Source organism: Oryzias latipes, chromosome 6 (genome assembly GCF_053564925.1).
Source record: "Oryzias latipes strain Hd-rR chromosome 6, Olatipes_Hd-rR_3.1".
In the NCBI taxonomy this organism is placed as follows: domain Eukaryota; kingdom Metazoa; phylum Chordata; class Actinopteri; order Beloniformes; family Adrianichthyidae; genus Oryzias; species Oryzias latipes.
Window position 1 is genome coordinate 32,667,714 of NC_136242.1, and position 23,024 is coordinate 32,690,737.

The 23,024-nt window shown below is 40.3% G+C and overlaps 1 protein-coding gene across 2 annotated transcripts in view; it reads right to left on the reverse strand.

Annotated features, from left to right (window-relative positions):
- Nucleotides 1–23,024, reverse strand: part of tmtc2b (transmembrane O-mannosyltransferase targeting cadherins 2b) — a 109,065-nt gene that overhangs the window by 34,164 nt on the left and 51,877 nt on the right. For both annotated transcript variants that reach the window (XM_078949063.1, XM_023956084.2), the window contains exon 3: nucleotides 258–1,095. In XM_078949063.1, coding sequence (XP_078805189.1) covers nucleotides 258–1,095 — 838 coding nt within the window. The remainder of the gene's footprint in view (nucleotides 1–257; nucleotides 1,096–23,024) is intronic.

Sequence of the window (23,024 nt, forward strand, 5' to 3'; positions counted from 1 at the left end):
CCCTGCACTTTAAACTCATTTTTATCATTTAATTTTGCACCTTAGAAAGAATTCTGTGGCATTTAAAGACCCACTTAAATGAAAATGTTCTTGTGGCATTTCTTTTTTTGGATATATATACTAGCAATTTTGTATTTCTGGGTTTTATTCAAATCATTGTGAATCAGGTGTTGTTTGAAAAAAAAAAAAGTTTATTTTAAGTGTTTTTTGTGAATCTACTTAGTTAAAAAAAAGTCTGTGTGCAATCTAAGCCTTACCTTTAGCAGGGTTGACATAAATCCCTGACTTGTAGAGCATCTCCTCGTTCTGCCAGTCGCGGTTCCTCAGAACAGTTTTGATACCAAACAGCAGTATCAGTGCTGCACTGCAGCATACCAGCAGTCTCCTGCAGAACCGGTGGCGCAGCCGGATGTGCACGGACCTCAACCCCGCTGCAACCAGCAGGCAGAAGCCCATGCTGGGTATGTACAGGACTCTCTCCGCGATCACAAATCCCACATAGAAAAACAAGTTGGTAGCGGGCAGGAAAGGGATGGCCAGGAGGCCCAGAGAGAACACCACCACGTTTTCAGTGGTGGGCAGAGAAGTCCTGCTCTCGTTGTGCTTTTTGGTGCCGTTTTGTGTGTTGTTGAAGTGCTCTTCAGCATGAGAGCCACTCGCGCTGTTGCAATGATGACTGTATCCATTACTGTTCCCGTTTCGTCCGTTTATATAATGATGCGCTTTCCCGTTGGTGTCTCTACTCTGGACCCTCTGCTGTTTCCACAGACCAAACCAGGCGAGCAACAGCAGAGCAGCGTAAAAAACGAGGGTTTGAAAGTTCCTCCAGTCGGCGAGGCTCCTGATCAGAGGCAAGGCGTCCATCGACCAGTCGAAGCTGAGAGTGTTGGGGCAGAGGAGGAGCCAGAAGTTAATGGCAGGCAGGTGGAAAAAGGTCAGGGTCCTGGTGAGGAGCGAAGGCGAGTCGGCTGCTGGGTTGTCGGAGTTGGAGAAGTTCGGGGGTTTGTTGCCCATCCAGTAGAAGCGGGCGGCCAACAAGACGACGCCCCAAGCTGCCAGCAGGAACACGCTGAGCAGCAGGTGGAGGTTCTTCCTCTGAAAAACACAAGAAAACACTAGAAATCAAACTCCATTTACTTTGACCCACATTGATAAAGATCTAACATGCACTTCATCATTTGAAAATAACTGATGAGAAATGGTACATCCAAAACTTTCAGCTGTGAGAGGCGTTATATGGCCCCCAGTCGCTACCCTCCACCTTCGCTGCCCCTGCCACCCTGCAGAAAGTTCATTAAAAAATACTCTTTTTTTTTTTTTTTTCTCAAAATGGCAGCTTTTTAATTGGTCTCATCTCCATAGCAACCAATTTAGTTTTTGGTCCCCCAGCGTTGAATAACAGGTCTGTCGTTTTTAGAAGAACCTGCAAATGTAAATTGTTGGATTTCCTTGGCAACGTGTGTTTGCTAACCACGCCCACATTCCTAATATGTCTATGTTGTCAATTATTATTATTATTATTATTTCTACAATATACTGGTAAAATATGTGCAAGCAATAAGGACACGCAACTTTTTGCAAGCTCGCCAAACTAACACTGATAAAAATTTACAATTTCTATTTCCAACATTTTCTCCCAAGTAGCTTGTCCTGATTTTGCGAGAGCCGGAGGTAAAACCTTTCTAGGTCCCACCTCGATTCTTCTATTGTTGTACCGTCTGTTTCATTTTTTAGGACTGTTTCTCTCCCTGGGATGTCATTTTAATTGATTTTTTTTTGGAGGAGGGTCGCTCACTATGCCTGAAATTCCTTTAGGTGCATGCACATTTTGGGGAGTTTTGGAGTTTGTGGCCGGGGTCAAATTTTCACTCACAGGCGCAGAAGAATTGCAAAAACAATCTGGTCCTTGGAGTCCAGTACTGCTGCGGGATTTTATGAAATCTAATTCCCAAAAAGATCCCCTACATTTTTTTTTAATTATAAATCAGAATGGCAGTGGATTTATCACAGAGGACTTAATCTTTCATCCAAACCTCATGGTCTCTGTAAGCAAATCCAAACCAACAGCAATATGAACTCCATCCATCATTCAAGGGAGCTGATATGAAACAACCTGTGGGAAAATAAAACGGTGGAATATTTTCACTGTACTCTAGCAGGTCCTTGAAAAAGGGTCCTGGGGTCTTCAACTTCAACTCAAAGAGGTCCAGTTGGAAAAAAATTCTTGAAGTTAATGATGTCTAAATGTTTAGTGTAATATATTTTTTAGTCTGCATGTAATTAATACCTACTGTAACTCTCACCTCAAATGAATTCAGTAGAATTTTTGACAGAGAGGGTTGGAGGGACGGCAAACTGATCCCAGCAGGTGTGCCAAATGTGCAAATCAGCTCCGAAAAAAAGAACTTCTGTATTGGTTGAGCTGTTCGATTTAAAATAGAGGCGCCTATTATGTTAGTTTTGCATCAAGTTCGGATTCGGGTTTTGGGTCCCCATGACCCAGCTTCTGGGTCCAGATCCGGACCGCTGTACACTGGTTGGTGACCCCTGCCCTAGAAGCCTGCTCTGAATCTTTCTTAATGTTCATGTTGGAGAACAAACTCTAGAAAAACAGTTCGCTAAAAATGAGGCTAAAAATGTATCAAAAATGAATATATTATTAACGAATAAGAGAAATGGCTTGTTTTATAATGTAAGATGCCTGAATCTGAATCTCCAGGCCGTCACAGGGCTACATAATTAGTGGGATGGATTCAGTTTGTTCTTTTAATAACTTTGAAAAATGTGGTCATGCATTTTAATGATGCATTAGGTTTCTCCCTGAGGGTGTGGTCTTTTCTGAGCAACACATGCCAAAGAGTGTAACACTGTCTCATCTGTGATCATTAACTTCACTGCACTCCCACTGTGGGGGCTCAGTCGATCAATTGCCTCTGATAACTGCAGTCATTTACCGATTGTTTTTGCAGAGAACACCCCACCCCCCCCCCCTGAAGACTGATGCTGAGCGTTAATGACTGCTGTCATTCCTGCCGGAAAGAATGTCATCTCAAAAATGCAGAAGAAAACATCATCAGCAAAGAAAAATCTATAAACCGACCAGATTAAAAAAAAAAAGCTGGTCTGGAAACAACAATATCTGTACAACATGCGGCCCAGCTGGCTTGCTCTAGTACTACTCCTGTTTACCCCGAGGATTATCCTTTTTTTTTTCATTTTGTCATGCTTCTGCAGGCAATAAAAAACACCAAACAGAAGTGAAAAGAATCTGGAGATTGATATTTGCATAAATTATTTACAGCGGCTTTGGAAAATATCCCAAGCATGAAGGAGGAAAAAGGTCATCTCTGTCAAAAGGCCCAGCAGTGACGTGTATTTGATGAAGATGTGGCTGAGTATGGCACAGATGAAGATCTTCAATCTTCTGGCAACAAAAGGCCAATTTTTCAGTCTGGAGTCGTGTTTCTAATTCAGTTTGAGTTGGAGCAAGAAGTACTTTAGTCAGATTTATATCAACATTAACCATTATAATCAATTTGGCAACTCTTGCTATACTTAACAACTTTCCAGACCTTTTTTAATGAGATTTCTGTTTTTCCGGTGACATTGGAGGCTTTCTTTGAGGTGGACATTCCATCTAAAGCCCACCATGCCAGATGTTTAACCAACCCCTCCCAGATTTTTGCAATTATATGCATATAACCACTTTGCACAAATGATAGACCTTCTAACACCTTTTCAGATGCGCAATAGCTACTTTCCTTAATGAGGAAGTCAAATCAAACACATTTAAATCACATTTGATTTAAATAACATACCAGTTCACAAAATCTTTATTTTTTAAAGACATATATGATGAACAACATTTTTCATCTCTGCTTGTTTTTTCTTTTCTTAATTCTACACTCTTAGATTTGTTTGGTCTGCATCAAAGTCTTCTTTCTCTGCCAAACAAAGTGACCGTTTGGAGAAAATGAACGTGGTCTGAAAGATGTCCGTTCATTTTATTCCTATGATAACAAGAGTTTCTGTGCTCTTTGGCTTCAGTCTGTGTAAATCTGAGGGTAAAAACTGTGACCACGTGTCAAATGTCCAGACAGGGGGTTGACTGCCACGAGTGCTGCAGGTTTTTGGGTGGTCCGGCCCGTGGGAGGGTCATAGAGGAAAGAGGAGCGCAGGTGTGTCCTACAGTTTACGTGAGGCTCTTACGGCCACTTCGAGGGACGTCATGAAAATGGAACATACCATTGTTGTGTGTGTGTGGTAATGCCATGTCTCGTGAGTCTTATGTTATGTCCTGAGTTGTGCATTTTTGGTTAATATTTGTCACCTGTGTTGACTCGTTTAGCACTTCCTGTTTTATTTTTTTAACACAAACTCTCCTCTTGTTTCAGGGATCGTTACTTCCTGCCCTTGTCTGTCCCCTACAGGTGTGACTGTCTGTCTAATCCTCCCTGACTGTGATCCCCTCCCTCATGTCTTAAGTAGTCTGAGTCTCTCTTTGTCCTGTGCCAGTGTTTTTGGTCATCTCCTGTGCCACACTGATTGCCATTATCTGAGTCCAGACCCGAGTTCTGTCCGGACAGGTAAGTGTATCGTGAAGTATTCATGAGGCTAATTAAGGTTACACACACTTATGATGTATGGGTGGTGCTGTCGTACGGCATCCTTACATTTCATTGCAATTGATACCTAACTGTCCACACATGGATGTCCCTAAACAAACTACACTCTAATTTCCTCATTTCTAACAGTATGGCTTCACCGTACTTACTCTTGCATGTTGCGTAATCCTTGTGCTATCCTAGGCACTTTAACAGTGGGAGTTGGGTCATCTAGACCCACTAGACAGTGCTCTGAGCCTTTTTTCTTCAATGATTTGTGATCTTCACTGGTGTCCATGGATTACATGAAATCTTTCCACCTTTATCCACCTTTGTCATGGTAGGGAGAACAGGTCAATGTAAGGGTGGGGTCATCTAAGATAGCACAAGGGTTAAGTGCCACTTGCGTGGCCCGTACAGGTTTTAGCGACCTGGAGTTATCCCCTGTCCACCCCTAGGGGTAGTTGTGATTAAGGCTTTAACACAAGGGTCCCCAAATCCCGTCTGATGTAAAGCATTCATCAGCAGACTGATTTGACATGCGAGGTTTGTTCAAGGACAAAAATGAGGTTTACAAATGTTTTACAAATTGAGCGTCTTCATCTTTTCCTGGCTTGGTTGCTGCACATATTGAAGAGCTACAAAAGCCTTCATGTTTGACCTACAAGAGTCTGTTTTGATACTGGAAACATTTTGGCGTTGAATTATTAAATTGCTTCCATGTCCCTCCAAACTAAAACATGTCATGTCTGCTGAAGTGGGTCAGACTGAAGATTTGGGCTTGACAGGCATAGAGTGCTCCGTCTCTGCTGCCCCACATGAAAGGGAGGATCACCTTCTTTCAGTTTCACCAGGTTTCTGTTTGGAGTTTGAACGCATTCCCTAAATCAAAGAAGCCTTGCAGCCGCTTTTCAATCAAAGCAGGTGAGCGGCAGCAGCTCAAACACAGAGATGAGCCAGGTTCTGTCAGGCCCACCGGCTTTATTCTGCCCTGGAGAGGCTGATGGAGCAGCACTAATACACCTCAGAAATATGCAGCTCAGATTTACAAGAATCCTCAACGGACTTTAAAGAAAAAGCGTCTCCTCTAAGCCCACGCTCACAAGGTAGCAGACAGTTTCTGCTGTTTTAGGAGAGGACAGATGGTGGCTCTGAGCCAAACTCCTAACCAGGGAACACGATAAATTCATCCGTTGTTTATCCTTTAAATATGCAAATGGATTTTTGCTCCTGCTTTAATGAAAGTGGCCTGGAAAGGGCACCGGCTTGGCACACGCCTTTCACTTATGTGCGCACACACCTCTGGGAAGCAGAAGTGCTGCTACCGGAGATATTCTGGAAATCCTCCCAAACGTCCTCACTCCGAACTGGCACCGTGACAAACAGATATGTCATCTTGAGTCTTCCCAGACTCCGCACACACCTTCACCTTAACTACATCCACATGTCAGTGCGGTGGAAGGAGGCTCATTTACATTCCTGTGCTGCACAGGAACATTTCCCCCTAAAACATTCACCGAGTAAAATCCGAACACTGCAAACTATTTGATGCTCGCAAAGATTTCAAACCTTGTTTGTAGACATGGAGATGTTTTAGCAGGTTTGAAGTTGTTTCAAATGGTCTTACACCTTTCTATGCGTTTCTCAAAATAGCACGGTGCAGATTTTTTTGTTTCATTAAGAGCAAAGGATCTGGAAATAATGATTATATGAATAATGAAATGATTATTAAAATGAGTCTGCTCCAGTTTTCGAGTTTGCTCCAAAATCTTGGCAACGGAAAACTTGATTCAATACTTAAATAAACTTAATTTGTTTAATAAATATATTAAACAAATGTCCAACTGTTTACTTGCATAAATGTTTTATTTAAACTCTGCTGAAAACACGGCTGTGTCCCAATTACTTCCCTAATCACTACATAGTGCACTTTGTAGTGCGTTCGCCATTTTGTAGTGCTGTACGGATCTAAATTCCAAAAATCCAATGCCCTAAAAAAACCTCTGCGAAAAACCAGCGTTCATCAATGCTCACTAGATTGGTGAATATAGACCACAATGCATTGCGTTTGGACATTTTTTTTTTAACCAAAATAATGTATTTAAATGTATTTTTTTGATGGTCTGTACTGTATATTATGGTATTAATAAGAAGTTTGTGGTCAATAATTTTTGTATAAGGCTCAATACTATATGTGATGAATTAGAGAACAGTGGACCTGTAGTTTTGTTCTAGTGTTTTTATTTATGTGTTTTTTTTCTGAAGCTGTAAGCGATTGAAAAAGATCCGCCTCTGTGAAGCCACTTTTTTTTTGTTCTAATTTGATCTTTTACTGCAACACAGTGTCACAAATTTAAACAAAACTACCTTAAAATTAGACTTTTGACAGCAGTAATTAGGTTTGATTAAAAATAAATTAATTTGATCAAAAAATTAAAGGTTATGATTAATTCATCGCACAAAAAAATGAATCACACGACAGCACCAATTTAAATTGCAGTTTAGCTTTTGGTTCAATAATGAGGTTGTTATTTTAAAGTTCAATAAATGTGTTAAAGGTTAGACTGACATTTATTGTCATTATTTTGAAAACAGACGTGTTAAGAATAAGAGCTCGTTTTAGATTTTATGTGGATTTATTAAGGTGGACCAACTTGTACTGAAATCTTTTTTTTGTTCTTATTTTGTTCTAAAATGAGTCATTTTCACTGATTACAATAGTTTTTTCGTCACTATAATCAAAATGAACAGCAATTAGGTTCATAAGCTCAAAAATACAAACCATTTGTTTAGAACTAGAAAAAAAAAAAACATATTATTGAGCTGGAGAACTTTCACTTTGAAGTGATTCCATCAAACGGTTGGCTTCTTTTTTTGGTTATTTTTCCTTTTTGAATTCCTATGGAACTCCCTATTTCTAGATTTCCTTGTTGAGTAAAAAATATTGATTCATGGACAGATCATGTGGCTACTTTCTTATGATTTTCTTCATAACATTAGTGCTCTTTTCCTATTTTAAGGCTACCTCTTTTTGCAGGGGACTTCTTAGCACGGATTTAGGATCTCAATCTCGTTAAAGTGGTCAATCTTAGGAATTTCAAGAAATAATGAAGAAAATCATATATATAAATACAAAGTTGTACTGGGAGAGAAATTACAAAATAACATAAACCATATCTTGTCTATTAGATCTTCTGGTATCTTCAGAATCAACAGAAATGTTCCTTCCCCATCCTGTTTCTGGTTAAACAGATTCAAAAGCAGCAGTTCAATTAGTCGGCCGATAACTCCGCAGGAGCAGCGGTCCTCTCAGGAAGGAAAACCCAGGCCTTCCAGCTTTGTATTTTTTGTCAATAATCCAGTTTAGTCTGAAATAAGTGGTTTAGCTCAGCCCCACAGGAGGCTTGTGGGCGGGGCTTTTCTTCTCTTTTGTGCTTCAGTCGCAATCAGCTCAGAGCTGCAACAATTTAGGCTTTTATAAATCAGCCGCATCAAATATCCTTGGAGATGAAATGCAAAACCGCCCAATTAAGGGAGCCCTGTTTGTGCCTCTGTCTACCTTTTATTCCCCTGGACAATGATTGAACTAATTTGAGTGAAAGGAAATTCAGGCTAAAAGGCTTTTTTCTTCTCTTTTTCTGTAAATGTCAGCTGCAGATTGAGATGTTAGGCTAAAATGGGGATAATTACAAAAATATAATAGCCTAATGCTTTAAATATATGCATTTATTTTTTTAAACCAACTCATATATCGGAAGTCCATCAAATCTGAAGTTCATCATTTCAGTCGTCACACTTGAGAGGAATTCCTGAGCCAGCCTCCTGAATGACCCTCCTTTTGTTGCTAAAGATCCATTTTCTGCAGCTGACATCCATCAAAATCCTGTCCACGTTCATAGACTTGTAATGGAAGTGAAAATGAGTTCACAACACCAATCACACCGCCTTCACAACCTTCAGACAGTGACACACACACACACAGACACACACATATGAAGCAGATATCTGGTAGGCGCTCTGGATTCCTGTGAAAGCCTCCATAAATCTCTCTGTGGGTTTGATGGATGGATAGAAACTCTGTTTGTGTCCTTCCTGCTCAACTGCTGGAACAGCTAATCTGCCTTGAACCACACAGCCACCATTTATCTCCTCTTATCAGCTACAGCGGTTGTGATAATCCAAGAAAGCGCAGAACCTTTGGGTGTAAAACCTGATTACTGGGACTCAAAACAAGATAAGACACTAATTTCTCACATCCTGACAATGTGTTGTACAATACATGCCTGCATATATACTGAGCCAGGCTGCTGCATTCACCGTATGCTCATTTTGAGCTATTTTCACACATTTTCAGCTGAGTTCACTTCAGATGACTTGAGGAGATCCATGTTAATGATCACAGTGTGAGAGCCTGATAGGCAGCGAAAGACAGAAAGACCCCAAGCTCTCCAACTGTATTTGTGCAGCATAAAGGCCCGTACACACCGGGACGAATATTCGCCAGGCGTTATTCGCCAGCGTTTTTCGCCACGTCTTTTGTGTTCACACCCAGGCGATTTTCGCTGACGGTGAGCCGAGCGAACATGCAATTTCATTCCCTGACATTAGATGGCGCTTAATGTAAACAGAAATACTCCTGTACACAAGGTGGCGCTGCGCAACTTTACGCTTCTTAAAGTCGCTTTTCGCTCAGAAGAAGAGAGCAAGTATTTACGCGCTTGTCAGAATCATACAAAGAAAACATGAATATTTCAAGCATCAGTAGCTCCAACTGGTGCTTGGTAAGGGGATATTTAAGAATGTCCGTCATTATTGCTTCGCGGCAGTGTCGACGCTACTTGGCGTCTATCTTCTTCGCTGGTATGTGTGCTCAGAAAGGCAGTTTTGTGTTTGAGCGTCCCCAAGTTGTGTTTTACTGTAACTTCAGAAGCTCCAGGCACGTGTGCAAAAGCGCCATTCTCATTGGTCGAATAGATTTCGACGCGACGCGTCGAAAAAAAAAAACGAACCCGAGGCGTTTTTTTTTTTCGACGCTTTGGCGCGTGGCGTTTTTTCGCCTCGGTGTGCACACTCTCATTGGTGCCCTTTGTTTAGTCACGAGGCGTTAAACGTCGGCGAAAATCGCCGGCGAAATTCGTCCCGGTGTGAACAGGCCTTAAGAGGTAAAAAAAAAAAAAAAACGGCGTATGTTCTTTGTCACAAATATCATCTTTTTCAAAAGGCATTTATTTATCTGCTCCCGATTCAAGATTAGAAAAAAAGAAATACTCAGAAATACAATTTTAAGACCAACTTTCTTACTTTAGTGTACGTCCTCCATCAGGAAAAATGCAACAGAATCATGTTAAAAACACAATTTACATTGAAGTGGGTGTTTAGAAAATATATATTTTGATCAATTCGCCATAATATCTACTAATATCTTGATTTGACTGCTAACTTTCTCACTTTGTCTTTATTAGTTGTAATAATGATGCCTTACAGTCACAGATGGAGGCAGTGGAATCTCATGCATAACACATTAATATTTGGTGCCATTTTCCCAACACTTGTTTTCCACACAAAGGATCAATAATTTCTTGCTTATCAATACTTTTTTTTCTGTATTTTTCCCCCCATCCCAACTGTAGTCAGAAAAACAACAACTGCAGATTAGCTTTAGCAGCAAACATTCACTGCAGTTCTGATCTGAAACCTTCATCCATTCTAGTGGAAAAAACTCTAACAATGATTCCAATAAAAATAGACACGTTTTCAGCTGATTCCACGATCACTGTTATGGTGCCATATTTTTTTGTGTGCCTTATCTGGATAGGCCATCCGGACAACACAGGCCTTTCTGGGCATGTTTAGTTTAGTTTAGTTTAGTTTAGTTTAGTTTAGTTTTCCACAATGTGTCACAAATAACAAATCCCCTCACAATACAGAACGTGGAAAAAATGGACACCCCCGAAGGAGATGTTATTATTAGCGGTCCAGCATTTTAGTCTAGCGTAAAAGTATCAAAGATGAGTGGTGGAAAGAAAAGTATTATAATAGTTTAATAAATAAAAGAATAATCTGAGAATTTAATGGTAATATTAGTGGAAAGTGTTGGACAATAAGCCAATAAGTTTGAATAACATAAACTGAGGTGCGTGACCATATAAGTGTCACAAACAGAGAGAAATCACAAACACATTAATAAGTGGTTTCGGCCACAGCAACATTATGTACAGTATGTTGACAAATTTCAGTTTCCTTTTGAACATGTATGTTGTAGCAGACTGTTTGACGTCATTTTCTAAAATATTCCAAATTTGTGGACCTGTAGAAAAGTCAGAGAAGCTAGTAAATTGTAACTTTCTGTTTTTTTCCTTTTAGCATATGCTTTCCCCTGGTGTCATGGTGATGAGAGGCTGAGAGAAGTGGTCACACAAACGACTGTTTAATTTGTTAACAACACTGTACATCGCACATGCGTTATATGTATTGATTTCCGGTAACTTAAGGAGGCTGAATCTGTGGAAGAATGGATCTGTTGGAGAATCTGCCGTGGACCAGTTTATTGCCCTTATGGCTTTCTTTTGTGAGTCTGAAGTTTTGTTCCAACAGCCATTAGGCTGATTTCTAATGGATGTGGTCTATTTATTTTTCTGGACCGTGCAGACCAGCGAGCTAAAAAAATGGCTTCAAACGCCAATATTCAGTCATTAAAATGACCAGATATTGTCAAATGAAAGAATATTGCAAGATGTTGAAAGTCATCGTCCTAAATTTTTCTTGGTTTTGTGCTTTTTGTTGCCAGCCAGACATGAAACAATCGTATCTGATGTCTTTTAATTCTTGATTTCAGTAAAGATCTTAACTGTCATCGGATCAAGATGAGCTGAAAAGCGTCATGCAGTCTTTACGTAGAAATGACTATGACTGAGTTCAACCATCAACCTTCACAATAGGGTTTACCAAAAGTCGTGAGAGGCACTGTTGGATGGAGGGTTCATGTGAAGCTGAAGGTCATGAAGTTGGAGCCCACTGCGGATGACCCTAAAACTGCTGGTAATCGAAGCTTTTAACCCCGCAGGATCCCATCTGAGGCCCTCCAGAGTGGGCTCTGGGGGCTGGCAGGGGTCCAGAGCACAACCATGGTTGAGGAGCCAACTCAGAAAGTCATGGAAAGATGCCAGCAATGAGTGGGCAAATAATAACTCATTTATTCACTACCAAACTAATACACATAAAACCTGCTGCTCCCTAAAGTAGACACGAGACCACAACAAAAAGCATCACATAATAATATCGAGACATATTTCAGACTCACTGCAAGGTCACCACCGGCGCTAAATCACAATTCCTGATTTTATTTTTCCCTGAATGGAAATGAAAGTGCCGCAGCACAAATGCATTATTAAATCATTATTATTATTATTAAAAAGGGCACTGCCAGTTCAAACTCAGAAGTCTGAATATTGAGGCCTCGTAACAACCTGCTACTTTTTTTAATTTGTCAGAAACACTCAACCTGAATGGAATTCATTTTTTGCAACAACAAAAAGTGAAATTTCTTTTCCTAAAGACTCCACTCCATTGGAAAAATGATTCTTTTTTTGGATTAGGGTTGTTTTTAAAATGTATTTGTGGCATTTTTCTGAGGATGGAGGACATATTTAAAGAGAATTAAGCTCAAATTTGATTGCTTTAAGTATTTCTTTATTCAAATCAGGAGCAGACAAAAAAAAGCAGTTTTGAAAAGAACATATTGGTCACATAGAAAATCTGCTGAGTGGACCACAAGCTCCCTGCTCCCCTTAAACAGAGAGCTCTGAGCTACAGGGAGGGGAAGTGGGGCGGGGCTGCTCAGCACCAACAGTCCTGCCCACAACTCGGAGGCAAATTTCTATTAAACTACTGCCGCTCTGCAGAAATTATGTCCTAGAAAGCGACAAGTTTTTCATTATTAAAAGACCACTGGGAACACTTGATTTGAGAGGGTCTTTAAAGGACTTTAAGTGTAACATTAAGTGTGTAAATAAAAAAATGGGAATATATGTACGACTGAAGAACAACCTGCAACTTTTCTATTTGTCCTAAACACTGAACCAGGACGCAATTATTTATTTTTGTAAAACAATTAGCGTTATATATGTAGTCCTAAATCTAAATCATTTTTGATAAGGAAAACTGATTTAAAAAAATAGCCATCTTTCAATCTTAGGCCCAGAAGATATCGGTTTAGGCATCAAAAGTGACTGTCTAAAAAGGTTCTTGTTTCATTAGTGTCCCTTAGACCTCATCATGGGGCAGTCTCTGTTCAGATGGATTTACTGCTTTAAGGAGAACGTAATCTGAGTCCGACTGAGCCGTGAAGGAGAAGTGATGGGGGGGGGTTAAGTGGAGATCAAGGAGAAGAAGAACAAGATAATCAACAGAAAATCACCCACTTTGTCTAACTCTGTGGTTGGTGATGCTTGAACTGAAAGAAAATGTGGAGAAAACCCGCCTCACTCCATTGCTTTTTGTTCTAAATGCCGCTTTGCTGATGAGCGGGGCCTCGGGAATACTGAGTTTTTAAACAAGACTGTTGGTTCTCATGACCTAATAACATCATTTGATAAAATATAAAAGTATATATAGACTTCTATCAGCTAAAAGGTCAGAAAAAAGCAACATCTTTTCAATCAATCTTCATTGCTTCTCGGGATAAACTGCAGTGACATTTTGAAAACCCAACGGGTCAAGCAGACCAAACAAAGAGAATTTAATGACAAAGGAAAACCAAAGTCAACTCCAAGCCCTTAACGTTGGAGAGAAGATATTTATTGAGGGAAACCGCAGAAGTGGTTAGTAAAAATAAACCCAGAGTTTCTGATTCTGGTCTTTCATTTCCCATATTTATTTGTACTGTGAAGTCCAACGAGACCGAGTGACCACTACTGTAAATTCAAGCTCCAAGCTTGGGGGATGGATTCTTGGCCTTGAGCGACTCGTGGCCTCTACAGGTCCCTAAAGATAAACAGAGAATGGGAATAAAATGCACCATTTGAGTGGAGTTTTGTCCAAACTAGACTTCTCTGGATTACCACTCATTACTGTGCATTTGGGAGATTAAAGCCATTGTACTGCTGAGTTTCAATGGCTGTAATCTGAAGCGGTGGAGGGAAAGAGCCCAAGGCAGAGCTGGGATCTAAAGCTAAGCAGACGGACGTCAAAGTCGCAGTCGTAGAAAACGGCATTATTTCTCTCTTTCTTTTTTTTTTTTTTTTTGTCTTGAAAATAACTCTCTGGTGTGTCATGTTACAGTTGACCACCACATTGCAGGGACACCATAACATTTGTAGCTGTATATACTGGCGAGTAACAAGCATGACAGGAGCTCACAGAACATCCAGGAAAAAGATGACTTGTGGTGTGAGATGATGACTTGCAGTTGTTGCCAAAACTTTAAACATTTCTTGCAGAAAAATGAAAAACAATGTGCTGTACGTTTGCCAGAAACATGATACGTTTTGGAAAAAAATACGTTTAGCAAAGTAGAGGCGATAAGCGGAGAGAGAACATCTTCCAAAAAACTCCATCGCACTGTAAGCTGTAACAGATTTAAAACTTATATTTTATTTTATTGGGTTTGAAGTTTTTGCCACTTCTCTTGGCTCAACACACTTTCCAAGGTTCTTTACAGTATTTTGTTCTCATTCATAACTAGGATAAGAAAATTAGTATTAAAATGAGTCCTTTTGCTGCAAACCCTTGTCTTGACAATAGAAAAAATTGATTCTCTGGTGGAAGGTGTTCGGCAGCGGGGGGCCACCATCACTGTGTGAATGGGACTGTGACTGTGAAGCGCTTTGGTACTGTCTATACTGTCTATACTGGCTATGCAAGTTCACGCCATTTACCGTTTACCAGTTGTTCCGCTCCGAGGCTGGAATCGAGCATTTTCAGAGTGAGGAAACTCAGAGCAAACCGGAGGTCAGTCCGATTGGAAACAAACCGAGACCCCCTCAAAAAGATGGGTCAGAGAGCGGTTCCTGGTCCCAGACCGAAAACTTGATCTGGATTATCAAGGGGAACGAACTCTGGTTCCCTTGAACCCTTGTGTTATCCTAGGCACTTTAACATTGGGAGTGGGGTCATCTAGATCAGTGTTTTTCAACCAGTGTGCCGCGGCACACTAGTGTGCCGTGGGAGATGGTCAGGTGTGCCGTGGAAAATTGCCCTCATTAATTGATCTAAAAACATTTCCCATCTCCAGGAAATCAGCTCTGTGTTCATCCAAACAGGCCCTGATAAAACACTGAGTAGTTAGGAATATGAAAGATCATAAAATCCTTTTTTCTTTGTGTTTATTTGATTCTATTAAAGACATTTTTATAAGAATGACGGTAACGCGATTTAGCTGCAGCTATAACTGTTATCTGAAAAGTCCAGCAGCTTTTACTGTCTCCACGACTCCACCAATCATTCTTGAAGGCTTAATCACATGTCATCAGTCTGACCAATCAGAAGTGGTTAAAGTATTCACTTCCTTGTTCCAATTTAGCTCATAACTCACTCAGTTCCAACAAAAACACCAGCTAAAGTTCGTCTTTAGCGGTGTAGCTTTCCACAGAATCCGGTATCAGACCGTGGAACAAGTGAACAAAACCATGAAGCTCAGAGACGCGAGTCTTTTGCCGTTTTCTGGCAGTTTTCACACTACATATCCCATGATGCATTGGCTTAAAGGGATAGCGCCTCAGCGTACAATGAGTCGTCCTTGTTACATGTCTTGAAACCACAACGAACATACAGTTTGTATGTAACTTAAGTTTTATTACATCTTTTAGAAAAAACATCTGCAACTTCCTGCTTTTTCTGCCACAATTTGTGATAATTGTGGCAGAGGAGGGGGGGCTGTAGATCAAAACAGACTATGAGTTTCTGTTTTTTTTTTTTTTTTGGGATGCTGGTGTGCCGCGGGATTTTTGTCAAGGTTAAAGTGTGCCGTGGCTCAAAAAAGGTTGAAAAACACTGATCTAGACCCACTAGACGGTACACTGAACCTTTTTTCTTCAATGATTTGTGATCTTCACTGGTGTCCATGGATTACATGAAATCTTTCCACCTTTATCCACCTTTGTCATGGTAGGGGGAACACGTCAATGTGAGGGTGGGGGGTCATCTAAGATAGAACGAGGGTTAAGCGGACCAAATGTGTCCAGTTTGAATACAGTCTAAGATGTGATGATGTTTTATTAAGATTGCCCAATATACATAAAATATTCTTATTTTGTTCACATTTTGTTCTAAAATAAGTCATTTCCACTTATTACAGTAATAACCAAAATGATCTATTAGTAGGTTAAATAAATATCAAAAATACAAACCATTTGCTTGGAACTAGTAAACAAAAATCTTCTTAGTGGACTGTAGAAAATTCAATTTGAAGTAATTTATCTAAAAAGTTGGCTCTTTTAGATTATTTTTCTCTCTTTGAATGCTTATGTCAGTTCTTGATTTAGAAACGTTGTTTTTCAATTTCTTAAGTAAACTATATTGCTGCATGGAGAGATTATTATAGATCGTTTGATTTCTTCTTTTCCTATTTCTACCTCTTTTTGCTGTGTAGAAACTGGGACTTTGCTGTGAATGTTATTCAAAAAGCAAACCAGCCTCATAAATACATAAAACCTTTATAAAATAAATGACAGTTTTGTGATCTGTCAGTACGTCTCCCCCCGTGCCTTCATGCAGGCTTGAATTCATTCTAAAGCTGTACACACCAACATTTCCAATCAGCGGGGATTTGGACAAGAACTCCCAGATGTGAAGCAGAAAAATGAAACCTGTAGGTTCGCTTTAGTGTGTCAAAACACTGAGATCCAGAGAACCTGATTCTATCCAGCTCTATTTAAATAATAAATAAACCACTTCACATCTGTCTGTTCATCTATTAGAATGGATGCGCTGTCCTGAGGTCAGTCACAGAACTGAGCTTTGATCCTTTAATCAACCCAAGTCTCAATCCAACTGGAATTTATTTTAGACCCTTTTTTAAGGATTTATTTTTCCCCCCTCACAGACGGCATCTATGTTTACAACTGCTGGATTGTCCCGTGGCTTTGCTGCTGTAATCATTCCAGTATGGGACAGTGGGGCGAGCGAAACTGTAAAAAGCCTCCAGCCCATTTATTACAAACATTTGACCAAAGGAGCAGAAAGTGCAGCTAAACAAGACCGAAAACGATTTCAGAGTTCTGAAGGGAAGATGAAAAAAAAAAAACTAGAAACCAACACTTGGTGGGGTTGAATTGTAAAATAATCTGGTTTTGTTTGATCCCAGAGGGCCGAAGGGTGCGTGGAATTCAGTACGTGGCAAGAACGCTTCTTGGCTGCCCATGAATCAGTTTCCTTAAATGCTATCTGACCACGCAATCTGAGAGGGGAGGGGAGGGGATGGGGGTGGGGAAGTTCAAGCCTAAGGTGACATCAAGACTAGGAAATGACCCCCCCCCCCCAAAAAAAAAAAAACAAAAAAAAAAACAACAACAACAAGAAGAAACCAAACACGAGTCACTCAAACATTATTGCGGTCAGTGAGGCCAACAGACTGAACAAGCTGATCAGGAAGGCGGGTTCTGTCATTGGCTGCAAACAGGAAACCTTTGAAGCAGTGATGGAGAGGAGGTCACTGAACAGACTCCTTTCAATCATGGACAACCCAGACAACCTCTCCACCCTGTTCCCGACAAACAGCGGAGCTCCTTCTCTAGGAGGCTCAGACAGTTCTGCTCCAAAACTGCCCGGTACCAGAAATCCTTCATACCCAATGCAATAACCCTGTACAACAAATCACAATGCAAAAGATAACCTTTGCACATTTTTTATCATCTATTTATTTTGTTTTTTTCTATTTTGCACATTTCTTTTGCACATCTTTTTACCTGCACTCTTCTGTAAATAGCTTTTTAAATAATACTACCTTGTTGTTTGCATTTATGCTACATTTTCTTTGTTCTTGTTTTTTTATATTATTCTTAGTCTTTTTTTCACCTCTGCTGTCAGTTGCTATGGTGACAAACAAATGTCCCACGTGTGGGATCAATAAAGGATTTCTGATTCTGATTCTGATTTGGATTATCCACCACCTCCTTTAAAGCCTGAAATTGTTTTTAGGACGTCTTAGTTGCTAAACATGAATCCGTCTTTCAGCTGAAAATGACATCAGCTGTTATTCTGCAACCATTCTAAATCCCTTCACACGGACCCCAAAGCTTTGTTTTTAAGCGTCCACCAGGTTTATTTTTTATTTTTTTGTAAATGTAAACTACTGAGATGTTCACCATAGGAGCCATCTCAAATTGATGCTTTGTCCCTTGGCTGTCCCTCCGTTAGGACACGCCCTCCAACCCTTTTTCCTTTATACACTTTTTTAGAAAAACCTTTTTCACTTATATTCTAGCCGAAGAGATGACAAGTGCTAGATGTTTTGTCTTTGCAACAGCTTGAAGACCTGATGCGACTCGTTCAGTTAGAGAGACAGATCCATGATGGTGGCTTCCTGACTGTAAAACAGCAGAATCAACTTGGAGAATTGTATTGATGCCAGCTGTCTAATTAGGCTTGTTTTGATCGCACATTTTAATATTTAGCTAATAGTTTTGTTTAAGCTGAAATCGAACACATTTTAGAAAATAAGAGACGCAGTGAGGATTTAAAAAAATTCACTTGATTGTTTGAAGACAGCTTTTAAACCAGCCTGAGCTGAGCAGCTCTTCATTGTCCTGCTTCTCTTTTCTTGATGCATCTTCTGTCTGAAGGGAAAGTCTTCCACATGACTGGCTGTTGCTGCTGCTGCTGGAAACGTCAGGTCCACTTCTGCCTGATGGACCGTTGTCCTGAATTCAATACCGCGCCGGCACCTGCATCACCTGGTTTTGGCGCAAAGCAAAGACATCACTAAACCCCGAAGGCACACCTTCCCAAATTTACCAAAAAAATCCTTTAAATTGGCAAACATTTTTTGGAATTTAATAAAATAATAACAATAATGGATTTGATTTATCTGCGCTTTTCCAGACGTTCACAATGTCCATTATTCATTCACTCCTCATTACTTGAATGACAGAGGCGTGGCTGCCAGTTTGCAGCTACCGCCCCTCTGACCATCACCAGGACGTTCATGGACATTCACACACCAGTGAAGCCCCACTGGAGGCAGGGAGGTGTCTTGCCCAAGGACACAACGACGGTTGACTGGGGGGATTGAACCACCGACCCGTCAAACATTGGATGACCTGCTCGACCGCATGAGCCACTGCCACCCTTTATGGTGAGAAGTTCATACAAGAATGTAAAAAAACTATAAACCCCAAACTTTTACCAAATGAAAAAAGTGTATCTGTAACGGCTGCTTTTTTGTATTTTCAACCTTTGTTTTTTTATTGGGGGGTTTCAGTTGCTTTTTTTTGAGTAATTTTATGCGGGGGTGGGGTTTTGAGCCAACCCCCACCATTCATCTGCTGGACTATTTAAACATGTAGTTGTACAGTTGGATAAGCTAATCGTTCTCTAAGAGTTGTGGTACATGGGCTGTCCGTCCTGGGGGAGGATCCCTCCTTCATGTGGACACCACTGAGGTTTCTTCTTTTGTTTTGGATTCTGTTTTTATTTCTTTTTAGGAGTTTTTCCTTACAGAGAAGGAGGGGCTAACGGCAGGGATGTCCAGTGTAGCTTTGCAGTTACCCATTGAATTTTGTGACTGATTTCATGTTATACATTTACCAGTATGAAGCCCATTGAGACGACTATTGTTGTAATATTGGGCTATATAAATAAAATTGAATTAAATTGGCTAACAATCTAATTTTTATTACAAAATTAATGGTTAAAAATAGTTGATCAATGCAGTTGTTAATCTTCAGAGCAGAATTTTTAAAAAAAATTATTTTTGAGAGATTTTTTAAGTTGCATTGGATCAAATGTGGAATGACAACTCATCACAGCAATTTTCAGAAGAAAGACTAAGAACCCCCTATTTGGAGGAATACCATCATCATCATCATCATCATCATCATCGTCATCATCATCATCATCAAGGCATAGAATGCATATAAATATTTACAACAGTAATCATAAAAGCTAAACTAAATTGTAACACAGAAGATCTGCTTTCTCTTTTTGTAGCCACTTTGTCATATTTCTCCTTGAATTTATTATGTAACTTACATTCTACCACCTTATACCTTGTTCTATCTTAGATGACCCCCCCCCCCCTTCCATTGACGTGTTCTCTCTACCATGACAAAGGTGGATAAAGGTGGAAAGATTTCATGTAATCCATGGACACCAGTGAAGATCACAAATCATTGAAGAAAAAAGGTTCAGAGCACTGTCTAGTGGGTCTAGATGACCCCACTCCCAATGTTAAAGTGCTGTGGATAGCACAAGGGTTAAAAAAGAGGTATTCTACTGGACTACATTGTTTTTTTTTTATTGATATAGGTTGAGGTGCTGCCCTTTTTCTTTTTTATCTGCAGCAGAAGCAGTGGTCTGTATCTTCACGTATGAGGTAGCTAGTTGGTGGCAGGGGGCATCAGCTGAGCCCAAAAAGCTCAATCCATCACATGTTGACAGGAGTCATTAGAGCATAGAGGAGCATCTGTGGAGCTACAAGTAAGATTCTGTGAGGTGGCCTTAGTTTCTTTAAGCATCAGCGAAAACGCTGGGAATCCCACCTAGTGTACATCATGAAGAGCTCATGTGAGAACTCTTCCTCCCATCAATCTCTCTTCCTTCCTTCCATCAAGGTCAGACCTTTCCAGCTCCCAAACACCTGAGCTCCCCGACCACGTCGGCTGTCAGTGTCCTCGCCCTCCAGACTCATTCCTCACAGGACAAGTGAAAGGAAAAAAACAACAGGAGGCGTGAAAAGATGATGTGTGCAGGTTTGACATGCTCTGGAGCCAGCTGGGTCTCGTCCCAGATTTGGAAAAACCTTTTCTACTCGTGCTGTTAGATGTTTGAGGAGAACAAGGGCGTCCGCGAAGGAATGCTTTGAGTTCCCTCAGGACGTTTTGGAGACCTTTTGTGTGCTTAGAAAAGGCTGCGAGACGTCAGGCATTGACGTCGCATCGCAAAGATGCATCGTCTGCCTCCAGTGAACGACTTCAGAGCGTCAGATTTCAAAAGTCTTGTCCCATCTGGGTTTGAGCTCAAGCTTTAAACTCCACATGATTGAAACAAAAGAAACAAAAACACATTACATCCTAAAACGTAGACAAAAAGCTTAGCACAGCATCCGCACAACAAATCAGAATAAAGGAGTTTTACGACCGCTCTGTTTTTCCTTTTAGGCTTTCTGTTCACCGTCTCCAACGTTCCTTTTTTATTGCTAAACCAAACAATCGCAGTCCAACGTCACATGCTAATAGCTATCAGATTCTATTCCTTCCTCAATGAAATTATGGGCTGTAATTGTCTTCATCTAGTATTGGAAATGAGCCTATTAACTAATCCGGTGCACAACAACAGTCTTGTGAGGCCCTTTTTTCCACATAACGTGTGGTTTCACCGCATTCTCATCGCTGCCAGCGCCCTAACTCCTGAGCGCTATCAATTCATGGCCTGGATACATGGCAGCACATGGCCATAAAGGCTTTAATCAGGCAAAAAGCAACTGGAGAATCTCAGCACTGTAAAGGTCAGCTTGAATAAACAATTTAATGACAGCTTCTTTCCTCCCCTTTTCAAGACCGAACACGTCTTGGAAAGAACCAATTAGAAGACTTTAAACTGAAGCTGGGTCTGGCAGCAGTTATCAACGGCGTACGTGCCGGCGGATTCAACCCTAAACATACAGACTAATGACTGCAGAAAGAAAAATAGAAGGCTGATGCTGCTGGAAACGAGTGTCGGTCGTTTTAGGTTTAGAAAAATGGTTATGTGCAAATAAATACGCCATGTTTATTGCATCCAGTGGAGCATTTTCTGGTTGAAAATAAAAACAAGTATTTAACTTTATTTGAAAACTGAACTCTACAGAACATTGTTTGCTAAAACTGCTCTAATTTTTTGATAATTGTTTTGAATCGCCAAAAAATGTGGTACGCTAGTGGCCGCTCTGACACCAAAGCTTTAGCTCCAGTGGTTTTTGAACATCTTTGAATTTGACGACAGAGTCTGTTGGAATTGTGTTAATTGTTTTAAAACTTTACTACACAGTAGTAAAAAGCTGCTTTTTTTCTGCTCCAAAATGCATTTCAATAACGTTAATCACGTAAAAAGGTCGAACACCCACAGTTGTTCAGAGAGCCCGTGTTATTTTACGGTTGTCGATGTTTAAGGGTTGATGGTAAATTAGGATGCCAGTTTACGGTCTAAAACACCAAACATTTTAGGAAGACTAAATCCACTGTTTTTTGATGATGAAAATGCAGATGTTTTGTGGAAAAAATACGCCATAATACATTTATTATAATGAAAAATTATTCTGACATTATGCATTTTGTTCTACATTTGCAGATGTGGTAAGCATTGATGCTCGCTAGTTTCTCAGAGACTTCTAGGACATTCAGACCATCGACTGTAAAAGAGAACTGGTCTGAGTGACTCCTCCCCCCTGGCATTCCAAACAGGAAGTACCTGCTGGCTCCAGAGAAAAGAAACAGCTGTTACTCATTCTATTGGTCAGAATAACCATTCTGGATCTGATATCTTTTATTAACATGTTCTTGATAATCCTAATGTTTTTTTTTATTCGTGATGTTTTGCTGCATCAGGAGTTATTCAAGTTATAAACTGACCAAACAGATTCCTCAATAAATGTAGGTGTTTGATTGACAGATTCCGCGTTCACCTTCTAACATGCTCACTCCTGATAGGAGAGAGTGGTCACCATAAAAATGTAGACTTAGACCAACACAGACCAATCACAGTTTACTGAGGTCACCGGGTTCCAACATGCCAATGTACAAATCATGGGAAAATGGCGACTGAATTGACTTCATTTGGTTGGAACCAGAAGCAAGGCATTTTCTATAGGTTACAACACACGCGATCCGTCCAGTTATTGTACAGTCAATGATTTGGACCGCCTCAATAAAGGGTGAATGCACTATATAGCACATAAAGTGGTGAAAAGTAAAGAGATTTGCACAAAGCCATAGAGCTTCACTGCATAAATACAGTACAGATGAACTCAAACACTGGTTTCCCATAAAGTCATCCCTCAAATGTGCACTTACAAAGAAAAAAGCTCATTTAAAAACGCATTACAACATTTTACTTTACAACGTGTTTTATCAGCACATATTTGGATTCCTTTAATCCACAATAACTGCAACCCCTAACCCCGAAGACTAACCAACGGTGGCAAAATTCTTATCTGTTCCACAATATCAAAAGCATTAAGATGTAAAAAGCCCACTGAATTATATTTAAGGTTTTATGTGACCTGCAGTC